General features: G+C 44.9%; 2 protein-coding genes across 2 annotated transcripts; one reads left to right on the top strand and one right to left on the bottom strand.

Annotated features, from left to right (window-relative positions):
* Positions 1 to 4668: 4668 nt before the first annotated feature.
* Positions 4669 to 7478, bottom strand: hdhd3 (haloacid dehalogenase like hydrolase domain containing 3). Its single transcript, XM_004086127.4, has 3 exons — positions 7381 to 7478; positions 5415 to 5749; positions 4669 to 5241 (listed from the first exon to the last, which is right to left on the bottom strand). The coding sequence occupies exons 2-3, from the start codon at positions 5742 to 5744 to the stop codon at positions 4846 to 4848; spliced, it is 726 nt and encodes a 241-aa protein (XP_004086175.1). The 5' UTR covers positions 5745 to 5749; positions 7381 to 7478; the 3' UTR covers positions 4669 to 4845.
* A 7699-nt stretch (positions 7479 to 15177) lies between these two features.
* Positions 15178 to 19715, top strand: trub2 (TruB pseudouridine synthase family member 2). Its single transcript, XM_011494602.3, has 8 exons — positions 15178 to 15412; positions 15511 to 15645; positions 16657 to 16731; positions 16819 to 16880; positions 16966 to 17047; positions 17232 to 17304; positions 18336 to 18472; positions 18858 to 19715. Exons 1-8 carry the CDS (start codon positions 15301 to 15303, stop codon positions 19163 to 19165), a joined length of 984 nt encoding a protein of 327 aa, XP_011492904.1. The 5' UTR covers positions 15178 to 15300; the 3' UTR covers positions 19166 to 19715.
* Positions 19716 to 19804: the final 89 nt, after the last annotated feature.

The following is a 19804-nucleotide window of genomic DNA, read 5'->3' as shown; positions in this document are numbered from 1 at the left end:
ATGTTTTCCACTTCACAGGTGAGCCCTGTCAGGTTTAATAAGTGTGATTCCTGGCCTTATAAATGGGGTTGGGACCATCAGTTGTGTTGTGCAGAAGTCAGGTGGAACCACAGCTGATAGTCCTACTGAATAGACTGTTAGAATTTGCATTATGGCAAGAAAAAAGCAGATAAGTTCAGAAAAGTGGTCATCATTACTTAAAGAAATGAAGGTCAGTCAGTCCAAAAAATTGGGAAAACTTTGAAAGTGTCCCCAAGTGCAGTCTCAAAAACCATCAAGTGCTACCAAGAAACTGGCTCACATGCGGACCACCCCAGGAAAGGAAGACCAAGAGTCACCTCTGCTGCAGAGGATAAGTTCATCCGAGTCAGCAGCCTCAGAAATGGCAGCTTAACAGCAGCTCAGATTAGAGAGCAGGTCAATGGCACACAGAGTTCTAGCAGCAGACACATCTCTACAACAACTGTTCAAAGGAGACTGTGTCTATCAGGCCTTTATGGTAGAATATCTGCTAGGAAACCACTGCTAAAGAAAGGCAACAAGCAGAAGAGACTTGTTTGGGCTAAAGAACACAAGGAATGGACATCAGAAATCTGGGCTTTGGTCTGATGAGTCCAAATTGGAGATTTTTGGTTCAAACCACTGTGTCTTTGTGCGACACAGAAAAGGTGAACGGATGGACTCTACATGCCTGGTTCCCACCGTGAAGCATGGAGGAGGAGGTGTGATGGTGTGGGGATGCTTTGCTGGTGACACTGTTGGGGATTTATTCCAAATTGAAGGCATACTGAACCAGCATGACTAACACAGCATCTTGCAGCAGCATGCTATTCCATCCGGTTTGTGTTTAGTTGGACCATCATTCATTTTTCAACAGGACAATGACCCCAAACACACCTCCAGACTGTGTAAGGGCCATTTGACCAAGAAGGAGAGTGATGGGGGGGGCTGCACCAGATGTCCTGGGGCCTCATTTATAAACGCTGCGTACGCACAAAAGAAGGCGTACGCCACTCTCTGTGGTGCGGGCGTGCGGACGGACGGACAGACGTATTAATTGTCCACTGGGGAAAGTTGTTTTCAGAGCAAAACATTTCTTCATAAGGTACAGAATTATGGTATTCATGCATATGCCTTTAGTTTGTTTTATTTTTGATAAAACAATGTATGGCGTATGTCTCAACCATTCAGAAAGCAACAAGAAATTACATTTGCGCTGAACAATTTCCCATTTCCACGTCGATTATTACCGACATCTGTAGGTTGTCAGATGTAATTAAATGGATGGAAATAAAATGCCCCATCACAATGCGTAATGACGCACAATGGCTGATCTGGCGCTCTTAGAAGATGTGGCAAATGGAAGAATTCAGAGTGAACGCATCTTTAGACAGCAAGAAGACTTGCTGGCAAACGAGGACGAGTGGCTTATGAGCCGGTTCAGACTTCCTCCAGCCGTCCTGATGGACCTCTGCGGGCTTTTGGGCCCGGCGTTACAGAGGAGCACTCGGAGGAACTACGCGTGTCACCCATTGCATCTGTCTCTCCGGTGCCCCCCCCCCCCTCCTGATGCAGCACTAGAAGTTTTTTCGCCTCGACTTTGATGTCCGACCATTTCTTCTTTATTTCGGCCACGGTCCGAGGTTGTGAGGCTACAGCATTTTCGGCGTCTGCCACCGTTTGCCACTCACGTGCCTTTTTGGCATTAGTAATGCCCACACTGGGCCCTCCAAACAACACCTTTCTCCTCTTTTCCACCTCGCCAAGGATAACTTCTACTTCACATTGAGTGAAGTCACGGTTTTTTGATTTCCTCTCTGTGTTTGCCATGATTTCGCAATCAATGAATATTCATTTGTGGGCGTTTCACAGACTATTTATGGGCAACTATGGGCGTGTCATGAGGCCGCAAAAGCTGCGCTGCATTTAGAATTGGTTGTGATTTATTAAGGGAAAGATGCGTAGGATGTGCGTGCGCACGGTTTTATAAATCCGAATATTTCTGTGCGTACGCACGTCCTATGTTTCATCCGTACGCCTTATAAATGAGGCCCCTGGCCTCCACAGTCACCGGACCTGAACCCATGAAGATGGTTTGGGGTGAGCTGGACCGCAGAGTGAAGGCAAAAGGACCAACAAGTGCTAAGCATTCTGTGAACTCCTTCAAGACTGTTGGAAAACATTTCAGGTGACTTCCTCTAGAAGCTCATCAAGAGAATGCCAAGAGTGAGCAAAGCAGTAATCAAAGCAAAAGGTGGCTACTATGAAGAACCTACAATATGACATATTTTCTGTTGTTTCACACTTTTTTGTTATGTATAGAATTCCACATGTGTTATTTCATAGTTTTGATGCCTTCAGTCTGATATTTTAACAGACTGATATTTTACTGACATTATTATTGATATATATTATTTATGTCTGAATGTAAACGGCTGGCCCGGGACCAGAGAGCCTAATTTCGTTTTATCATGATAAAATGACAATAAAGTTTCCTGATTCCTGATTCCTGATTCCTGATTCAGTGTGAATCTACAATTTTCAGTCATGAAATAAAGAAAACTCTTTGAATAAGAAAGTGTGTCCAAACTTTTGTACTGTACTGTATGGGGGGGGGGGCGGCAAAACCATGAAGCAGCATGAAGCAACAAGTTTCTGGATGGTTATACTCATTACAGTGAAGTTCAGATGTACTACAAGTCTGTAAGGGCAGGGCCTGTCCACACACACACTCAAATGTCACAAACATACTTGTTGGCTCTAAAAATGTTCACATGTCAACATGTACACAATGCAAATATTGTTCCCACACGCATAACTATGCATTCAGACCAACATATGTGAAACATTTCATTCAGTCACGCAAACCACATGTGGAAAGGTGAGCTAACACCTGTGCTCAAGTGAATCTTTATGTTCTTCTAAAGTCGATGATGGAATGTGAAAAGAAGGAGGGAGAATGACCAGCCATCCCCACACCAAGACCCCCGCCGCAGCAGCAGCAGCCAAGACCCCCCCAGCACCCACATGGTAGCAGATATAGAACAACCGGCCCCCGGGTAATCACATCTGCCACCCAGGCCAGGGCCAGCAGGACCACCACAGGGGCCCCCAAAGCCAGAGAGCAGGGAGGCATAGGGGAACAGAGAGTGCAAGCTCCAGCCCAAACAGGAAAGCAGCTCCCCACCACCCAGGAGTTCTGAGCATCCCCGCACCCCAACCCCTGGCATGGGCCGGGGCCCCCCAAGGGAGACCCAGTCCATGCTCCAGGCAGCCCCCCACCCACGATTGGTCCAGGAGAGAGCCAGGCAGGAGCCAGCCATCCCCGCCCAGGAGGAGAACACCCCCAGGGGAAGAGAGGGTCCGCAGGAAGTGTTGTAAACTTGGCCCAACCAGGCTCGCCCACAGTTGGAAATTTAGAGAAGGGCGGCGCTCAAGGACCAGAACCCCCACCACGGGGACCTGGACACCCCAGGCTCAGATGTGATGTGAACCCCGGCTCTTGGTCTTGCAAGAGAACTCACATTTCTAATCAGCCAATCACATGACAGCAACTCAATCCTTTCAGGCATGTAGACACCGTCCAGATGATCTGCTGCAGTTCAAACCAGTGTCAGAATGGAGAAGAAAGGTGACTGAAGTGACTTTGAACGTGGCATGATTGTTGGTGCCAAACAGGCTGGTCTGAGGATTTCAGAAAATGAAGATCTACTGGGGTTTTCACCCACAACCATCTTTAGGGTTTACAGAAAAAGAGAAAATATCCTGTGAGCAGAAATGCCTCATTGATGCCAGAGGGCAGAGTACAATGTCCGGATTGGTTCCAGCTGATAGAAAGACAACAGCAACTCAAAGAACCACTGTTCCAACCGAGGTCTGCAGAAGAGCATCTCTGAAAGAACAACACGTCCAACCTGGAGGCAGATGGACTACAGCAGCAGAAGACCACACCAGGTACCACTGCTGTCAGCTAAGAACAGGAAACTGAGGCTACAATTCACACAGACTCACCAAAACTGGACCATAGGAGATGGAAAAATGTTGTCTGGTCTGATGAGTCTCCATTTCTGCTGCCACATTCAGATGGTGGGGTCAGAATTTGGAGTCAACAGCATGAAAGCATGGATCCATCCTGCCTTGTATCAACAGTTCAGGCTGCTGGTGGTGGTGTCATGATGTGGGGGATATTTTCTTGGCACACTTTTGGCCCCTTAGTACCAGTGTAACCCTTGTGCTATCCTAGGCACTTTAACATTGGGAGTTGGGTCATCTAGACCCACTAGACAGTGCGCTGAACCCTTTTTCTTCAATGATTTGTGATCTTCACTGGTGTCCATGAAATCTTTCCACCTTTATCATGGTAGGGAGAACACGTCAATGCAAAGGGGGGGGGGGGGGGGGGTCATAGGATAGCACAAGGGTTAAGAGAACATGCAAACATTTGATAAAAAAAAAAACCACTTAGAATTTACCAAGAATTAGAAAACTGACTATAAAAAAGAACAAAAATTTGTTTTCTTTAGAGGTTTTTCATTGAAAGTTTTTTTCTAACATTACTTCAGACTTTTAAATTAGGATGCGAGTCTGATTCCAGACTTCAGCAACTTGAATTATGCAAAGTGAAGTCTACTCAGCTATTGAGTCTAACCAATAATATGCATTACTTTAACCGTGTGGATTAAAACCATTTTATTTGGATAAACTCTGTTTCCTGTTTATGTACAGTACAAATGAATGCAAATGTTCTGCTGATGGAACTAAACAGATACATAAACAATATTCCAGATCGGGTGTTGCATAAAGGAAGATGCTGGCAGGATGAGAAGCTACATGAGTTCTTTGCCACTAGTCAGTATGTTGCTGAAGGCGTGACGGCAGCTCCTCCAACGAGGTCAGCCGGTGCTCCGGAGGAAGAGGAGCGGCCTTCTGCATGTTGTTTCTGTCTAACAGAAAGCCATGGATGCCCACTGACCGAGAGGCCAGGTAATCATTGACGTAATGGTCTCCAACATGAGCCACGCTGTCGGCTGATGCTCCACATTTCCTCAGCGCATGGTGAAAAATGGCTGGGTGTGGCTTTGCCACGCCGGCTCCCTCTGACGTCACTAAAAAGCTAAAATGCGACAGCAGGCCGCAGCTTTGCAAGATGGCTTCAAGACGATTGTCGAAGTTGGAAACGACGGCCAGCTTCAGCCCCAGAGAGGAACAGCTCTCCAAGGCCGTCCTTGTGTCTGGGTAGACCTGAGGAGAAAATTATACAAACTATAAGCCAAGAAAGACTTTTTAAGATCAATTCTGAAAACCCCCAGTTTTCAGATTAGTCACAATAAATGCTTTATTTTTAAAGCAACATCCAGACATTTGTACAAAACAGATTCAAATGAGGCCACTATTTGGGCAAGAATGTCCGTTACCTCCCAGTTGTCTGCGCTGCAGAAGTTTTGATAAAGTTTGCATGCGATGGTGTTCACCAGCTCTGGATCTGTGACCTTGCACTGGTGCAGAGTGTCCTGCACCACTCCCATCCACCAAGATCGCCCATCCAGACCCTCAGAGATTCCATAGTTGGGGTATCTGCTGGAATAACTGTGATGAACCTTCTGAAAAGCAGCGCCGACCTCCACAGGACTCAGCTTCACACCCATTCTTTCAGCTTCCTTAGCGTACTGCCCTCCCACAGATGAACGCACCTTCAGCAGGGTGTCCTTCACGTCCCACAGCACCCAGCGCAGGGGGGCTCGCATGCTCCCTGCATGAACACAAAACGGAGGATGTGAGGGCTAAACATGCCTGCTGGAACCACATCGTTAGCTAAAAAAGCTCCTTCACATTCCCACAAACCACTTTTAGGGTCTGAAGCTCCAATATTTTCCCCAACGATTTACAATCAGTACAAAAAGGTTCAACTATTAGGAGTTTGTTTGCTGCTCAGTGTCTGTTGGTGGTGACCAGAAAACATCCCATAATCCTTTAGAAGTGCTCTGACTTTTAAAAGTCAACAGTAAACAGCGGTTTAAGGTTGAGTCTCTCAGTGGAGACGTTAAGACAACCTCAGATAGAATCGGGAGCTTTTTGAAGAAACTCAATCCAAACTAGAAGGAGCTGCTTTTCCAGAAGAAAATTCAGGATTGATGCTATATTACTGAATGAAAATAAAACTTTAAGGGTAATAATTGGCAAAAATGAATAAATAAAGAAATGATCAAAGTTGACCATGAATAAAGTGAAAACCGCAAAATAACAAAAACGATCTGTTTGTGGAAAAAAATGCCAGCGCCGGGTATCGAACCAGCGAGCTTCTGCACCAAGGATTCTCATGTATTTCAATGGAGGCAAAAGTCCTGGAATATCTGGAAAAGTTCAAGGATTCAAAGATTCAAGGCAGAAGTCATGGCTGGAAAAAGCTGAACGAGCTGAACATTTGAATGGTTGAAATAGCTGAAAGATTGTTGTAGAAGTTAAGCGGCAAAAAATGGAGGAAAACGCTAGAATAAAGAAAGAGAAACAAGAAGACAATGATTGAAGGATTTATAGTATTCAACCTATAAAGGACAGAAAGCGTCTTGAATCAGTACCATCATGTCATTGCTTTTTCCGTCATTTATTATGTTTATTCTAACCTAATGATTGCCACAAAAAGCCTCATTTTGAGGCGTTTTCACTTAAATTTGTGACTTTGTAGAGCAGTAGAAGAGCAAAATACAAAATATGAAGTTTATTTTATTCTCATCAAAAATCAGGAATCTTTATTGTCATTTTATCACAGTGATAAAGAACATTAGGGTCTCTGGTCCCGGGTCAGCCGTTTACAGTGAGAAGACAGGAATAAGTAAATATCAATATGTGATAGAGTATGATTCCTATTGAGTATTGCACGGTGGAGAAGTATTATAGTATTGCACAGTCCTATGATATTGCATTTGAGATTTAGAATTTAAAATGTCCTCATAACCACAGACAATCATGACGGTGCTTTTCTACAGAACTGAACTGGCCTTTTTCTTTGATGATGACCCTGTCAATCAATGTTTCTGGATTTTCCTTCTTTAGGCAAAACCGTTTTTCGCTAGTTTCACTTCACCCGTTACACCTGTCTGCTCCTCCTACTTTCACCAAAAACAGTTTGAATCTGGGATGTTTTTGTAAAATAACAGGTATTTTTAGGCATCGCTTGCTAAATCACCGCAGAGAGTCAATTCTCATCACATTGGTCCGTTTTCTACGTTTACAGCTTTCCTTAAGTTAAACATAGTTTACCAGTAACTCATCCGCCACCAACATTCCTATTTAATATATTTGTTGTTGTTTTTAGTGAATATCTGGATTTTAAATCTGTATTAGAGCAAAACCAGTCAGGAATTGGATCATCTTCGACTTTACCAGTGTCCAGTTATCTTCCAGCTTTAGCACCGATAGCTAGCAGCACTTCTTCTTCGAAACGAATATTCACGGTTGGCCATCAAGTGGTCTGTGTACAAAGCGCCACCACCTGGTTGATCTGGATACTACACCAAATCCCATTCTGTGGATTACAGATACTAATTTATAATCTAGCCACAGGGGTTGCAAACCAGTTGCCTCTGTGCCGGTCCCAAGCCCGGATAAATAGAGAGGGTTGCGTCAGGAAGGGCATCCGGCGTAAAAATTGCCAAAATAACCATGCGAATCATCCACAACACTTTAGACATACCGGATCGGTCGAGGCCCGGGTTAACAACGACCGCCACCGATGCTGTTAACCTACAGGGTGTCGGTGGAAATTTGACTACTGTTGGTCGAAGAAAGAGGGGAGGCAGAAGGGTCCGTGGCCATAGAGAGAAGGGAAAAGGCAGGAACATAGGTTTGAGAATAGGGACTCTTAACGTTGGCACAATGAAAGGGAAAGGCAGAGAGCTGGCAGACATGATGGAGAGAAGGAAGGTAGATGTACTGTGTGTGCAGGAGACAAGGTGGAAGGGCAGCAAGGCACGTAGTATTGGAGGAGGATACAAACTGTTCTATCATGGTGTTGATAGGAAGAGAAACGGGGTAGGAGTGATTCTGAAGGGGGAGTTTGTAAACAGTGTTCTAGAGGTGAAAAGAGTCTCAGACAGGATGATGAGCCTAAAGTTAGAAATTGAAGGGGTGATGGTGAATGTAGTCAGTGGGTATGCGCCACAGGTTGGCTGTGAGTTAGAAGTGAAGGAGAGATTCTGGAGTGAGTTGGATGAGGTCATACAGAGTTTCCCCAGAGGAGAGAGAGTTGTTATTGGAGCAGACTTTAATGGACATGTTGGTGAGGGCAACAGAGGTGATGAGGAGGTGATGGGCAGGTTTGGTGTGAAGGAAAGGAATCTGGAGGGACAGATGGTGGTGGACTTTGTGAAGAGGATGGAAATGGCTGTAGTCAACACTTACTTCCAGAAGAGAGAGGAACATAGAGTGACATCCAGAAGTGGAGGTAGGAGTACTCAGGTGGACTACATCCTATGTAGACGAGGACATTTGAGAGAGGTTAATGACTGCAAAGTGGTGGTAGGAGAGAGTGTAGCCAGACAGCACCGCATGGTGGTGTGTAAGATGACTCTGGAGGTCAGGAAGAAGAAGAGAGGGAAAACAGAAAAGAAGACCAAGTGGTGGAAGCTACAGAATGAAGAAACTTGTGAGGAATTTAGGCAGAAGTTGAGACAGGTCCTGGGTGGTCAGGATGAGCTTCCAGATGACTGGGAAACTACAGCAGAAATTATCAGGGAAACAGGTAGGAAGTTGCTAGGTGTGTCATCTGGAAAGAGGAAAGACGGTAAAGAAACTTGGTGGTGGAATGAGGAAGTACAGGACTGCGTCCAGAGGAAGAGGTTGGCTAAAAGGAAGTGGGATGTAGAAAGGACTGAGGAAGGTAGACAGGAGTACAAGGAAGCGCAGCGTAGAGTGAAGAGAGAGGTGGCAAAGGCCAAACAGAAAGCTTACGATGAGCTATATGACAGGTTAGACACAAAGGAAGGAGAGAAGGACTTGTACAGGCTAGCCAGACAGAGAGACAGAGATGGGAAGGACGTGCAACAGATAAGGGTGATTAAGGACAGAGATGGAAAGGTGCTAACAACTCAGGAGAGTGTACAGAAAAGATGGAAGGAGTATTTTGAGGAGCTGATGAACGTGGAAAATGACAGGGAAAGAAGGGAGGAAGATGTGGTTGTTGTGGAGCAGGAAGTAGCAGAGATTGGAAAGGATGAGGTTAGGAAGGCTCTGAAAAGGATGAAGAGCGGAAAGGCCGTTGGTCCTGATGACGTACCTGTGGAGGTATGGAAGTGCCTAGGAGAGACAGCAGTGGAATTTCTAACGAGTTTGTTCAATAGGATTTTAGAGAGTGAGAAGATGCCTGAGGAATGGAGGAGAAGCGTTCTGGTTCTGATCTTTAAGAACAAGGGTGACACGCAGAACTGCAGCAACTATAGAGGAATAAAGTTGATGAGCCACACTATGAAGCTGTGGGAAAGAGTAGTGGAAGCCAGGCTTAGGAAGAAGGTGGAGATTTGTGAGCAGCAGTATGGTTTCATGCCCTGTAAGAGCACCACTGATGCCATTTTTGCTTTGAGAATGTTGATGGAAAAGTACAGAGAAGGTCAGAAGGAGCTGCATTGTGTGTTCGTAGATTTAGAGAAGGCGTATGACAGGGTGCCGAGGGAGGAGCTGTGGTACTGTATGAGGTCGTCTGGAGTGGCAGAGAAGTATGTCAGAGTAGTTCAGGACATGTATGAGAGAAGTATGACGGTGGTGAGATGTGCTGTAGGTCAGACAGAGGAGTTCAAGGTGGAGGTGGGACTACACCAAGGATCAGCTTTGAGTCCTTTTTTGTTTGCTATGCTGATGGACAGGCTGACAGACGAGGTAAGACAGGAATCTCCCTGGACAATGATGTTTGCAGATGACATTGTAATTTGCAGTGAGAGTAGAGAGCAGGTGGAGGAACAGCTAGAGAGGTGGAGGTTTGCTCTGGAAAGAAGAGGCATGAAGGTCAGTCGTAGTAAGACAGATTACATGTGTCTGAACGAGAGGGATCAAGGTAGAAGCGTTAGGTTACAGGGGACTGAGGTGAAGAAGGTGCAGGAGTTTAAGTACTTGGGGTCAACAGTTCAGTGTGATGGGGAGTGTGGAAAAGAGGTGAAGAGGCGAGTGCAGGCAGGTTGGAGCGGGTGGAGGAAAGTGTCAGGAGTGTTGTGTGACAGAAGAGTGTCAGCAAGACTCAAAGGAAAGGTGTACAAGACAGTAGTGAGACCAGCTCTGCTCTATGGGTTAGAGACGGTAGCAGTGAGACAGAGACAAGAGGCTGAGATGGAGGTAGCGGAGATGAAGATGTTGAGGTTCTCCTTAGGAGTGACCAGTTTAGACAGGATAAGGAACGAGTACATCAGAGGGACGGCTCATGTTGCCTGTGTTAGCGACAAAGTCAGAGAAGCCAGACTGAGATGGTTTGGACATGTTCAGAGGAGGGATAGTGGATATATTGGTAGAAGGATATTGGAGATGGAGCTGCCTGGCAGGAGGGCAAGAGGACGGCCAAAGAGGAGATACATGGATGTCTTAACAGAGGACATGAAGTTGGCTAATGTTAGGGTAGAAGATGTTCATGATAGAGTGAGGTGGAAAAGGATGATTCGCTGTGGCGACCCCTGATGGAAAAAGCCGAAAGAGAAAGACAGATACTAATTTATAATACTTATTGAAACATTTGTGTAGCATAATTAAAAATAAAACTCAAAACCAGAAATCCCTTTTCCTTTTCAAAATGAAGCTGCATTTTTGGACTTAAAATTAAAATTAAAAAGCAATTAGCCAAAATGCTTTTCCATTTTCTTCTTCAACACTGCTTATTCTGTCACTTAATTAAAATGAAAATGAAAACGGTACTTGACATTTTACTTTTAAGAAGTTCTCTGGCAAATGTGTAGCAAAATTCATTTAAAAAATGTCTAATTTGACATTTAAAATGGATTAACAGAAATGCTTTTTCATTTTCAAAATGCAGCTGCATCAAATGACTCAAAATTAAAATCAAAAAGCATTTTGAAGGAATGCTTTTTCCTTTTCTACTTAAAAAGTGCTTATTCTGTGTCATAATTAAAACGAAAATGCAAAGAGGAGATTGCATTTGCATTTTAACATCCACCCTGTGAATAGTGTTGTATAATTCAATTCAATTTAGCATTTCCAGAGAGGAGGCGGGGCGATGACATCAGTGCTTTCTCCGTGTGTCCGGCTGCTAACAGACACATGCTAAGAGCAGTGTAGCCTTGTGTTAGCAGCAGAGAAGACGGCTTTGTGACGGCTATGCACTCCTGATGATTTTACACTGCTTCTCAGGACTACATAGCACCATTTCCGCCTTCCACGGTCCTCCTTCGGACGCACCGCCGTTCGTAGAAACTTTCCCCGGGACTAGCTTTGTCTTCAGACCAGCAATCAGATCGCTGAAGGCAGAAGTGCTGCTACGCGGATCTGAGAAACTCTAAATCATCATATGAATGTGTTTCCAGTGGTGTCCAGGCAAAATAAAGGCTTATGTCATTCTCACACATTTACATCCAAAATGTAAATAAGGTGGATAAAGGTGGAAAGATTTCATGTAATCCATGGAAACCAGCGAAGATCACAAATCATTGAAGAAAAAAGGTTCAGCGCACTGTCTAGTGGGTCTAAATAACCCAACCCCCAATGTTAAAGTACCTAGGATAGCACAAGGGCTAGCACCATACAACTGACTTATTCCTGCACCTAAATTCTACCGAGCAACTTAGTCGTTCTTAAAAATTACTTTAAAAATAATCAGCAGTTCGACTATTTAGTTTGCTTCGTAAATCCCAGTTTATCTGGAAGGTTTGAAAGTGTTCTACAAAAATGGTCCTTTGTCTGTTAAACTCATCACATGTTCTATAGATTCCTTCACATCACAGAAGTCGCTTTTCCCACTTGTGTGCTTACCTCTCATGAAAGTCTGCTTGTATGGAGGATATTTAGTTATTCCAATTTCCTCCCAACATGCATCATATTCTCTACTGTCTTCTGCAGTCCCTATACCTCCTTCCTGTCCCTCCTTCCTCCCACCGTTATTTCCATAAGATAAGACCTTTAAATATTTACTGAGAGGTCTAACGTTGTTTATCTAATTCAATACCAGTAATAATGCTATCAGTTCTGCAGTGTACATCGTAATCCCATTGTTAATTCTTTCTTGTACAGTGACCTTAAACTCCCGGACGACAAAAGCTGCCCGTCTCTCCCTTCAACCCTTGAGATGCATCTGAATGAATCTTTACATAATCAATATATTCTGATTTATACGCAAATAAAACTTCTCCCTAAATCGACCACACTGCCTTGAAATAACCATGGTGGGATTACCGCCAATGGCACCGTTTGACTAAGGTAAATGTGGTCTAACTTCAGTTCTGTCACTTTTTGTTCATTGCCCACCCAAAACTGGTCAAGCTCCTTTTCTGTTTCTCCCAAACATCACTCAAAACAGCTTTAGACGGATGATTTTGGTCCTGCCCTTTCAAACCAGTAATTTAACCCCAGCTGTAACCTTCACAGGTCCAGGGGCATTTCTGCCATTTCTACCTGGAGTGCTGCTGTTTATGTAGTTTTGAAAGCACCTGCTACTAGTCTCAAGGCTCCAGTAGCTCTAGTAGCACCTGTTCTGGTTTCTTCTTTTTGTATTGCTGTAAAACTTTGGCAAACAGCGTTTTGGTTAACTACTGCTATCTAGCTGCAGTGAAGAGCGAAATAAAAGAAAGCAAAAGCCTGTTTTGTTTTCAAGGGGGGGCAAACTGAGGTTCTCTTTTACCCCTCCATTGTGACTCTTTGGCATTAAAGAAAAACAAAAAGGTTTTAACTTTAAAAAGTAACTGGAAAGTAAAAGGAGCAAAAAAATATTTAGTTAGCCACCAATTGTACATTCCTACTTAAAAGTTGAGAGAGGCCTGTAAATTTTATCATAGGTAAACCTCAACTAAGAGAAACAAAATAAGAAAAACAATCACATTGTCTGATTGTTAAAGAATTTATTTGTAAATCCATGTGGAAAATAAGTTCAAAAGCAAAAGTTCAACCTATTACTTTGTTACATACCCTTTGTTGGCAATGACAGCAGTCAAAGACTTTCACAAGGTTTTCACAAACTGTTGCTGGTATTTTGGCCCATTCCTCCATGCAGATCTCCTCAAGAGTGATGTTTTGGGGTTGTCGCTGGGTTACAAAGACTTTTAACTTCCTCCTAAGGCTTTCTTTGGGGTTGAGATCTGGAGACTGGCTAGGCCACTCCAGGACCTTGAAATGCTTCACTCCAAATCTGACCATACGTGGCCCCATTCATTCTTTCCTTTACATGGATCAGTCGTCCTGGTCCCTTCACTGAAAATAATCCCCAAACCATGATGTTTCCACCCCCATGCTTTACAGTAGGTCTGGTGTTCTTTGGATGCAGCTCAGCATTCTTTCTCCTCCAAACACGACGAGTAGAGTTCTAACCAAAAAGTTCTATTGTGGTTTCATCTGACCATAGCACATTCTCCCAATCCTCTTCTGGATCATCCAAATGCTCTCTAGCAGACTTTAGACGGGCCTGCACATGTACTGGTTTAAGCTGGGGGACACAGTGAAGGTCAGGCGGGGGAGAGACACAGAGTTGGGGAGCCTGAAGGCCCCATGGTGACTAGACGAGCGAGACGAGGGCTTTAAAAGTCAGAGGAGGAGTTGAATTGAATTCTGAATTAAATTAGGAGCCAGAGCACTTGCTGGAGGACGGGGGTGATGTGATCACAGATTGGAGATCAGAGTTCTGGATATTATGACCAGTTGTAGTTTGTTGAGGGTTTTGTCTGGGAGACTGGAAAGGAATGAATTACAGTAGTTGAGGCGAGACGTGACCAAACTGGGAACCAAGATAGAAGTGGAGTGGACAGGGAGAGAGAGGCGGAGACAGTTAATGTTGCGCAGATGAAAGTAGGCAGATCGAGTAACGTCATTATTTGTGAGAATGAAAAGATAGTGAGATATCGAGAACGACACCCAGACGCTTTATCTAAGGGGAGGAGGAGACAGCAGCTGAATCTACAGATACTAGACACTTTGGAAAGGGTGTATTTGGAGCCTACAAAAAGTAGTTTGGTTTTGTCGCTGTTGAGTTTAATAAAGTAAACCAGTTTTTGATTTCAAACAAACAGGAGGAAAAGGTCGGGGGTGGAAGAGAGGAATCAGGTTTACTGGACAGATAGAGCTGGGTGTCATCCCCGAAACAAGGAAAGTCAATGTTGAATTTACGAAAAATAATGCCAGAAGTAGGAAGGAACTGATTAAGAGAAGAGGACCGAGGACAGAACCCTGAGGAACACCCGTAGAAACTGATGAAGACTGAGATCTAATTTAAGTTGGATGAACTGAGAAGAATGAAACCAGCAGAGGGGGGTGGGAAAGACAAGAAAGTCTATGGAGGAGGATGGAATGAAATATTGAGACTATTTTTTCCGAGGATTTTGGAAATAAATGGCAGGTTAAAAATCAACAGTACTTGCTAAGAATATTAGGATCGGAGCCGGGTTTTTCAAAGAACAGTACCAGAAGCTGATAAAGAATGAATAATGGCAGAGATAAGGAGACGGAGAAAGGGGAGGCATGATCAAAGAAGCTGACATGCAGACGGTTTTGACCTTGGATGAGGGGGGAGATTTCACTGGGATCTGGTAACTGGAAAGTAGAAAATGTATGGGAGAGAGAGAAAGAACCGGGGGGGGGGGGGGGGGGGGGGGGGGGCTGATGTATAGTTCTTTGGTGTCACTGGAGTGCATGTGAGAAGGAAGACATGAGAGATGAGACACATTGGATAGACTTATTTGAACATTTGAGCACACTCACTAAGGAGTTAGTGTGAGCACCGGCCTAATTTAATTTAGTCTCATTTTTTGTTGTGCATTAATTAGTTTTGAAGTTATGACTGTATGTGTAGACATGTATACATTTTTATTGTTATGATAAAAAATGAAATTCAAAATAACTTCTTTTATTGTTTGTTTGTTAAACCTTTCCCCTTAACTGAATTGTTTAATAAAACACAACCAAACAAAAACAGGTTTATTGACCTTTTATTGTCGTCCTCCAGTCCAGCAGGTGGCAGTATAAAAACAGCATCTAACCTGGTGAGGCGTGTGGTACAATGTACGCATGCGTCATAGCAATGTGACGGATTTTTGCATCCTTGTGCAGCTGACTGGCGTGACAACCATCTAACAATGTAAATTTATAGTAGTAATAATAGTTTTTAACACCATGGTAACCCCGCTAAAGCTTCGCCGGTTACACGGCTTGTTCTGTGTTTACAAACCCCTCGGCGTGCACTGGAAGCTCGTGCGTGATACCATCGAGACTAACCTCCTTAAAGGTGAGGGGGAAAGCTGTCCTGTCGGCATAGCTATCCACATTCATGTTTTTAAACTGCGTCACGTACATGCAAATGTTCATGAACCTGTCGTTCTGCTGGAGGGAACGTCGCCCCCCCACCGGCTCTTCCCCACAAGGTTCGGTTCTTGGCGGAACCGAGTCCGACCGGCGAGGCCGGAGCGGCGGCGTCGCTGTCCGCGGCACCGGTGCCTGCGCTCTCCCATCATCCTCTGGGTAAGTCGCTGTGGAAGTCGGGTTTAGTTTCATTTCTCAGCTTCAGCCAGAGAATCAAACCTATTGAATAGCCAAAATTACCATTACTGCGCATGCGCTGTACGTGCTCGGGGTTTGAGAGGACGCAGAGAAGCTGTAGAATACCTGTAATTGTGTGCGACCTGAGAAAGCAGGCAACAGAATGAACCAGTCAGTGGTGACGTCAGAGCAGCAGAACAACCATCAGCAGTGTTTCCTGTCTGAGCTCCATCACATCGTTCCAGTTTTACGACTCACTCCTATGAAAACTGTGTGTTTCACATGTTCTTGTGGCATTTTTCTCATGATGGACATCTATGAAAGAATTGAAGCTCAAAGCAGCATTTCCGAGTATTTGTTTAATCAAATCGCAGTGAATCAGGAGCAGACGAAAACATGCAGTTGGAATAAGCTTGTAGATGTAGAAGCTGCAAACTTCCTGCTCTGCTCCATTCTGATGCATCCGCATGTGGATGACTACATCCTCCGTGGCAGTGATGGTGTTAGGAACTAAAAGATGACTGGGAACACTTTTAGAATATATCAGAGGATGATCATAGTGGGACTTTAAGACCAGAATATCAACACTCAGAAAACCCAAATACAGAAAATGCTAAAAGATTCATGAAATGTTTGTAACTGAAGCCAACTAAACAAGAAGCAAACTGACAACAAAAGAATCGTTGAAACATCTGTTAAAAGAAAAAAAGGGACAATTGCAGCACAGACAACATTTGTAATGATCCTACGACAAAAAGGCTGCTCTAAACACACTTTGAATTGAGGTCATTATAAAGGTTGATTTGATTCATGTCCTGCACGTTATGCCCCCCCCCCCAGGTAAAGATTTTGAATAAAGTTCAGGGCCTACAGTTATAAAAGGCTGTTTCCATGTGAGGAACTGTGACTGTGGGGAACAAGTGTCCATCATTGTTCATTTAAAAGGTCAGGAGACCCAGATTTGCATCTTGATTTTGGGATTTCTCATTTCAGTAACCGGACCTGAATTCCAACACATACGCGTTGGAGTCGGCCATCGCCTGGACGCCGCCTCCTCTGGAGTTCTGGGTATGACCTCTCACCTGATCCTGAGGTGATGCTGCTGCATCCAACCTGAACAAAATAAGAAAGGACCGCCCTGTGTTCACGTTGTAGTTCTCGCTGTTGGGAATGGAAACAAGGCTCTAGATGACCTGTACAAGACACGAGTGACCCGGGTAATGCCTGTCCTCTGCTGGTTTGAAGAAGTAGTTCAGCTACACGCTGTGGCGATGAGCTCAATGCTGCTTTTGTTCCTTTCAGGATTATATGCTGGAATGTGAATTTGGGATGGCAACCAAAGACTTCTCTCACACGGGTCGAGTTGTGGAAAAATCCACTTACGGTAGTTTCCCTTTTTTCACAGCGTCTTAAACCACTGAAGAAATGTTTCAGAATAAAACAAATGAGGTTCAGATGTATTTTAAATAAGCAGGTGCTGTCTGGCCTCTTCCATTAGGACTGTGTTAAGGAATGGTTTATACTGGAATGGTTTATACTGCACACCCATAAGTGTTGTGTTTTATCAGGTCACATCACTCTTGATAAGCTGGAGAGAGTGCTGGCAATGCTGGAGGGAGCCAATCAGAAGGCAACGAGAATGTAAGGCAGTGACTGCTAAAAGTCAAATATTTCTCTAAATCTGACTCTGGTTTTTTTCTCAACCCGTTAACACCGGACGGAGCTCCAGTGTTGACTTTCTTCTGACTGCCGTACCTTTTCAACTGCTTATGCTCTGAACCCAATTCCAGAGGAGTCTGACGTGGAGAAAAGCAGCTTTGTGCTGATATGTGACGCTTTAAAGCTACATCCATGCAGCACCTCGCATTCAAGTGGACACTCTCTCTAAAAAGTCAACGTAAACGCCCGTAAACCCAGGTTCAAGGCTTCTGTGGTCCAGACCCTCACGTCATTGAAGTGTGACAGTCTGCTCTACGTGCTGAACTCACACCCACACTTTAGCTGAACTCCTGTTTGGTAATGACGTATAGACGGCGTCCTTTTGCAAACACGGATTTGCCAACCTTTGTAAACATGATTATGAAGGAGAAATTCATATTTGTAACGCACCGGGTCTTTCATCGGAATAGAGCTGAGAGAGAAAAAGCCCCGGGGCAATTAACGTGGGATTTACACCACTTTGACATTTCGCACCAAGCCTCTTCCAACCGTAGGTAGTGGACACCTGCTGGTATCCATCCATCCCTCCCTCCACCCATCCACCCATCCACCCAACCATCCCTCCCTCCCTCCCTCCCTCCATCCATCTTCATCACATAAGGGACCGGGTCGAGGGATCAGCAGTCTAAGCACCTCTGCCCCCCCAGATGTTCCCAGCAGGACATGCTGGAGAGACCACGCCCCCAAAAACCTGCAGCACCTGTACGCTCCACCTCCATATGGTGCTTTTGATGAAGGCTTTGCAGCAGTGAAAAGCTTTTGCAATGAGAAAAGTAGCTTTTCTCTGCGTCAGAATCGGCGTCTGAACAGAGTTACGGTCTGTCAAAGAGCGTGTAGCATTCAGGTGTCACTGCTGACGTCTGTGGTGTTGAAACATAACTTTGGATCGAAATCTGTGTGTTTGTGATCCTTCAGTGCTGCAGGAAAGATGGAACAGACTTGGTTTCTTGCAGGTTCTCCAACGTTGACATGAGCTCCCAGGAAGCCTATGAGTTGGCCGTGCAGGGCCTGCTGGGCCCCGATGGGAAATCTGCTCCCATTTTGACAGGACTGCGATGCGTTCACTTCCAGCCTCCAAGCTTCACTTTAGGTAACTCAGATAAGCAAGCTCCACTCAAGCTTAACGGCATGTTACCTTCAAGTGACCGGACTGTGCATTAAAAGCTTAAGATATTAAAAGCAACAACTAAAAGGTTTAAGCAACTGAAGATTAAAAAAGGACAAAAACACAAGTTAAAGTCCTGTTAGCTGTGTGAAACTTGTTCCCTGCATTTGGGGGAGCTGCAGTCACAGGTAGGCAGAATGGGGGCGATGTGGTCCCGCTCACGTCTCCAGCTGTTCCAGAATGTGAGCTGCTCGCGTTCTGGACCAGCAGGAGACGTGAGCGGGATGACCGACTCAACAACTGGACATGGAGAGGCTGGATTTACTCGTCTTAAACTCTGGGAAACCTCTCCCCGCTGTTGTTTTCACAGAGGTGCAGTGCCTGAATGAAACGCAGAAATACTTGCGGAAAGTGGTGCACGAGATCGGACTGGAGCTGCGCAGCACAGCCGTGTGCAAAAACGTGAGGCGCACACGAGACGGACTCTTCACGTCCCGCCAGGCGCTCACCCGAAACCAGTGGAGCGCCGCAGACGTCATGCAGGCGGTTCAGCAGCACCGCTACACCAAGAAGACGGAGAAAACCGTGAGGAAAAGGTCTGAAGAAAGCTCCGCCGCCACTCGTCAGAGCAAAGCGGATGTGATGTCATCGCACAGAGGAAAAGAACATGGCAGCTAAAGAGGACACTACAGATAATAAAAGGAAATATTTTGGAGAGTGACTAAAGAAATACATAGAACATATGTGACTTTTGTATGTTTCTGTCTTCTAAATGACCGTTGGGGTTGGAATTGAGATGATCAGAAACATAAACGCACTGGAAGCACACAGAGCTTCTTGTTCCCATGACTCTGCAGCTGAGTTTCAGCACCAACGCTCCTCTGCTCGCTAAAGGTCAACATTATTTTGAGTCTCTGACAATGTTTAGGATTGTCAGAGTCCCCGGTTATGTTTAGCCCCCCTCCCAGCTTGTTCCATGTTCACGGGTGACTCCTGCCGCGCTTGACGGCCTGACATGGCAGCCGGCCAGCTCCTCTGTAGGCAGACTAGATCCACAGGCATGTTTTATTCAGAAATGCTCCTGTTATTGGCCTTAATGTGTTTTTATGCAATAAAAGGGCATTTATAAGCAGAAAATCATTTGAACGTAATTCTAAATACTCTGTAACAGCAAGAGGGTTTGTTAGATTTGCCATTAACCCTCTTCATAATAAAGTGCATTAAAAGCAGGATATCATTGGAATGACCTCTCAGACCCCCCCGCGGTGCCACCTCCTATTTCTCCCCCACAGAACCTCCTGATGGTTAGAGGCTGTT

The sequence above is a fragment of the Oryzias latipes genome, chromosome 5 (genome assembly GCF_002234675.1).
Source record: "Oryzias latipes chromosome 5, ASM223467v1".
NCBI lineage: Eukaryota > Metazoa > Chordata > Actinopteri > Beloniformes > Adrianichthyidae > Oryzias > Oryzias latipes.
Note: the sequence above shows the minus strand (reverse complement) of the source record. Positions and strands in the feature narration are given on the sequence as shown.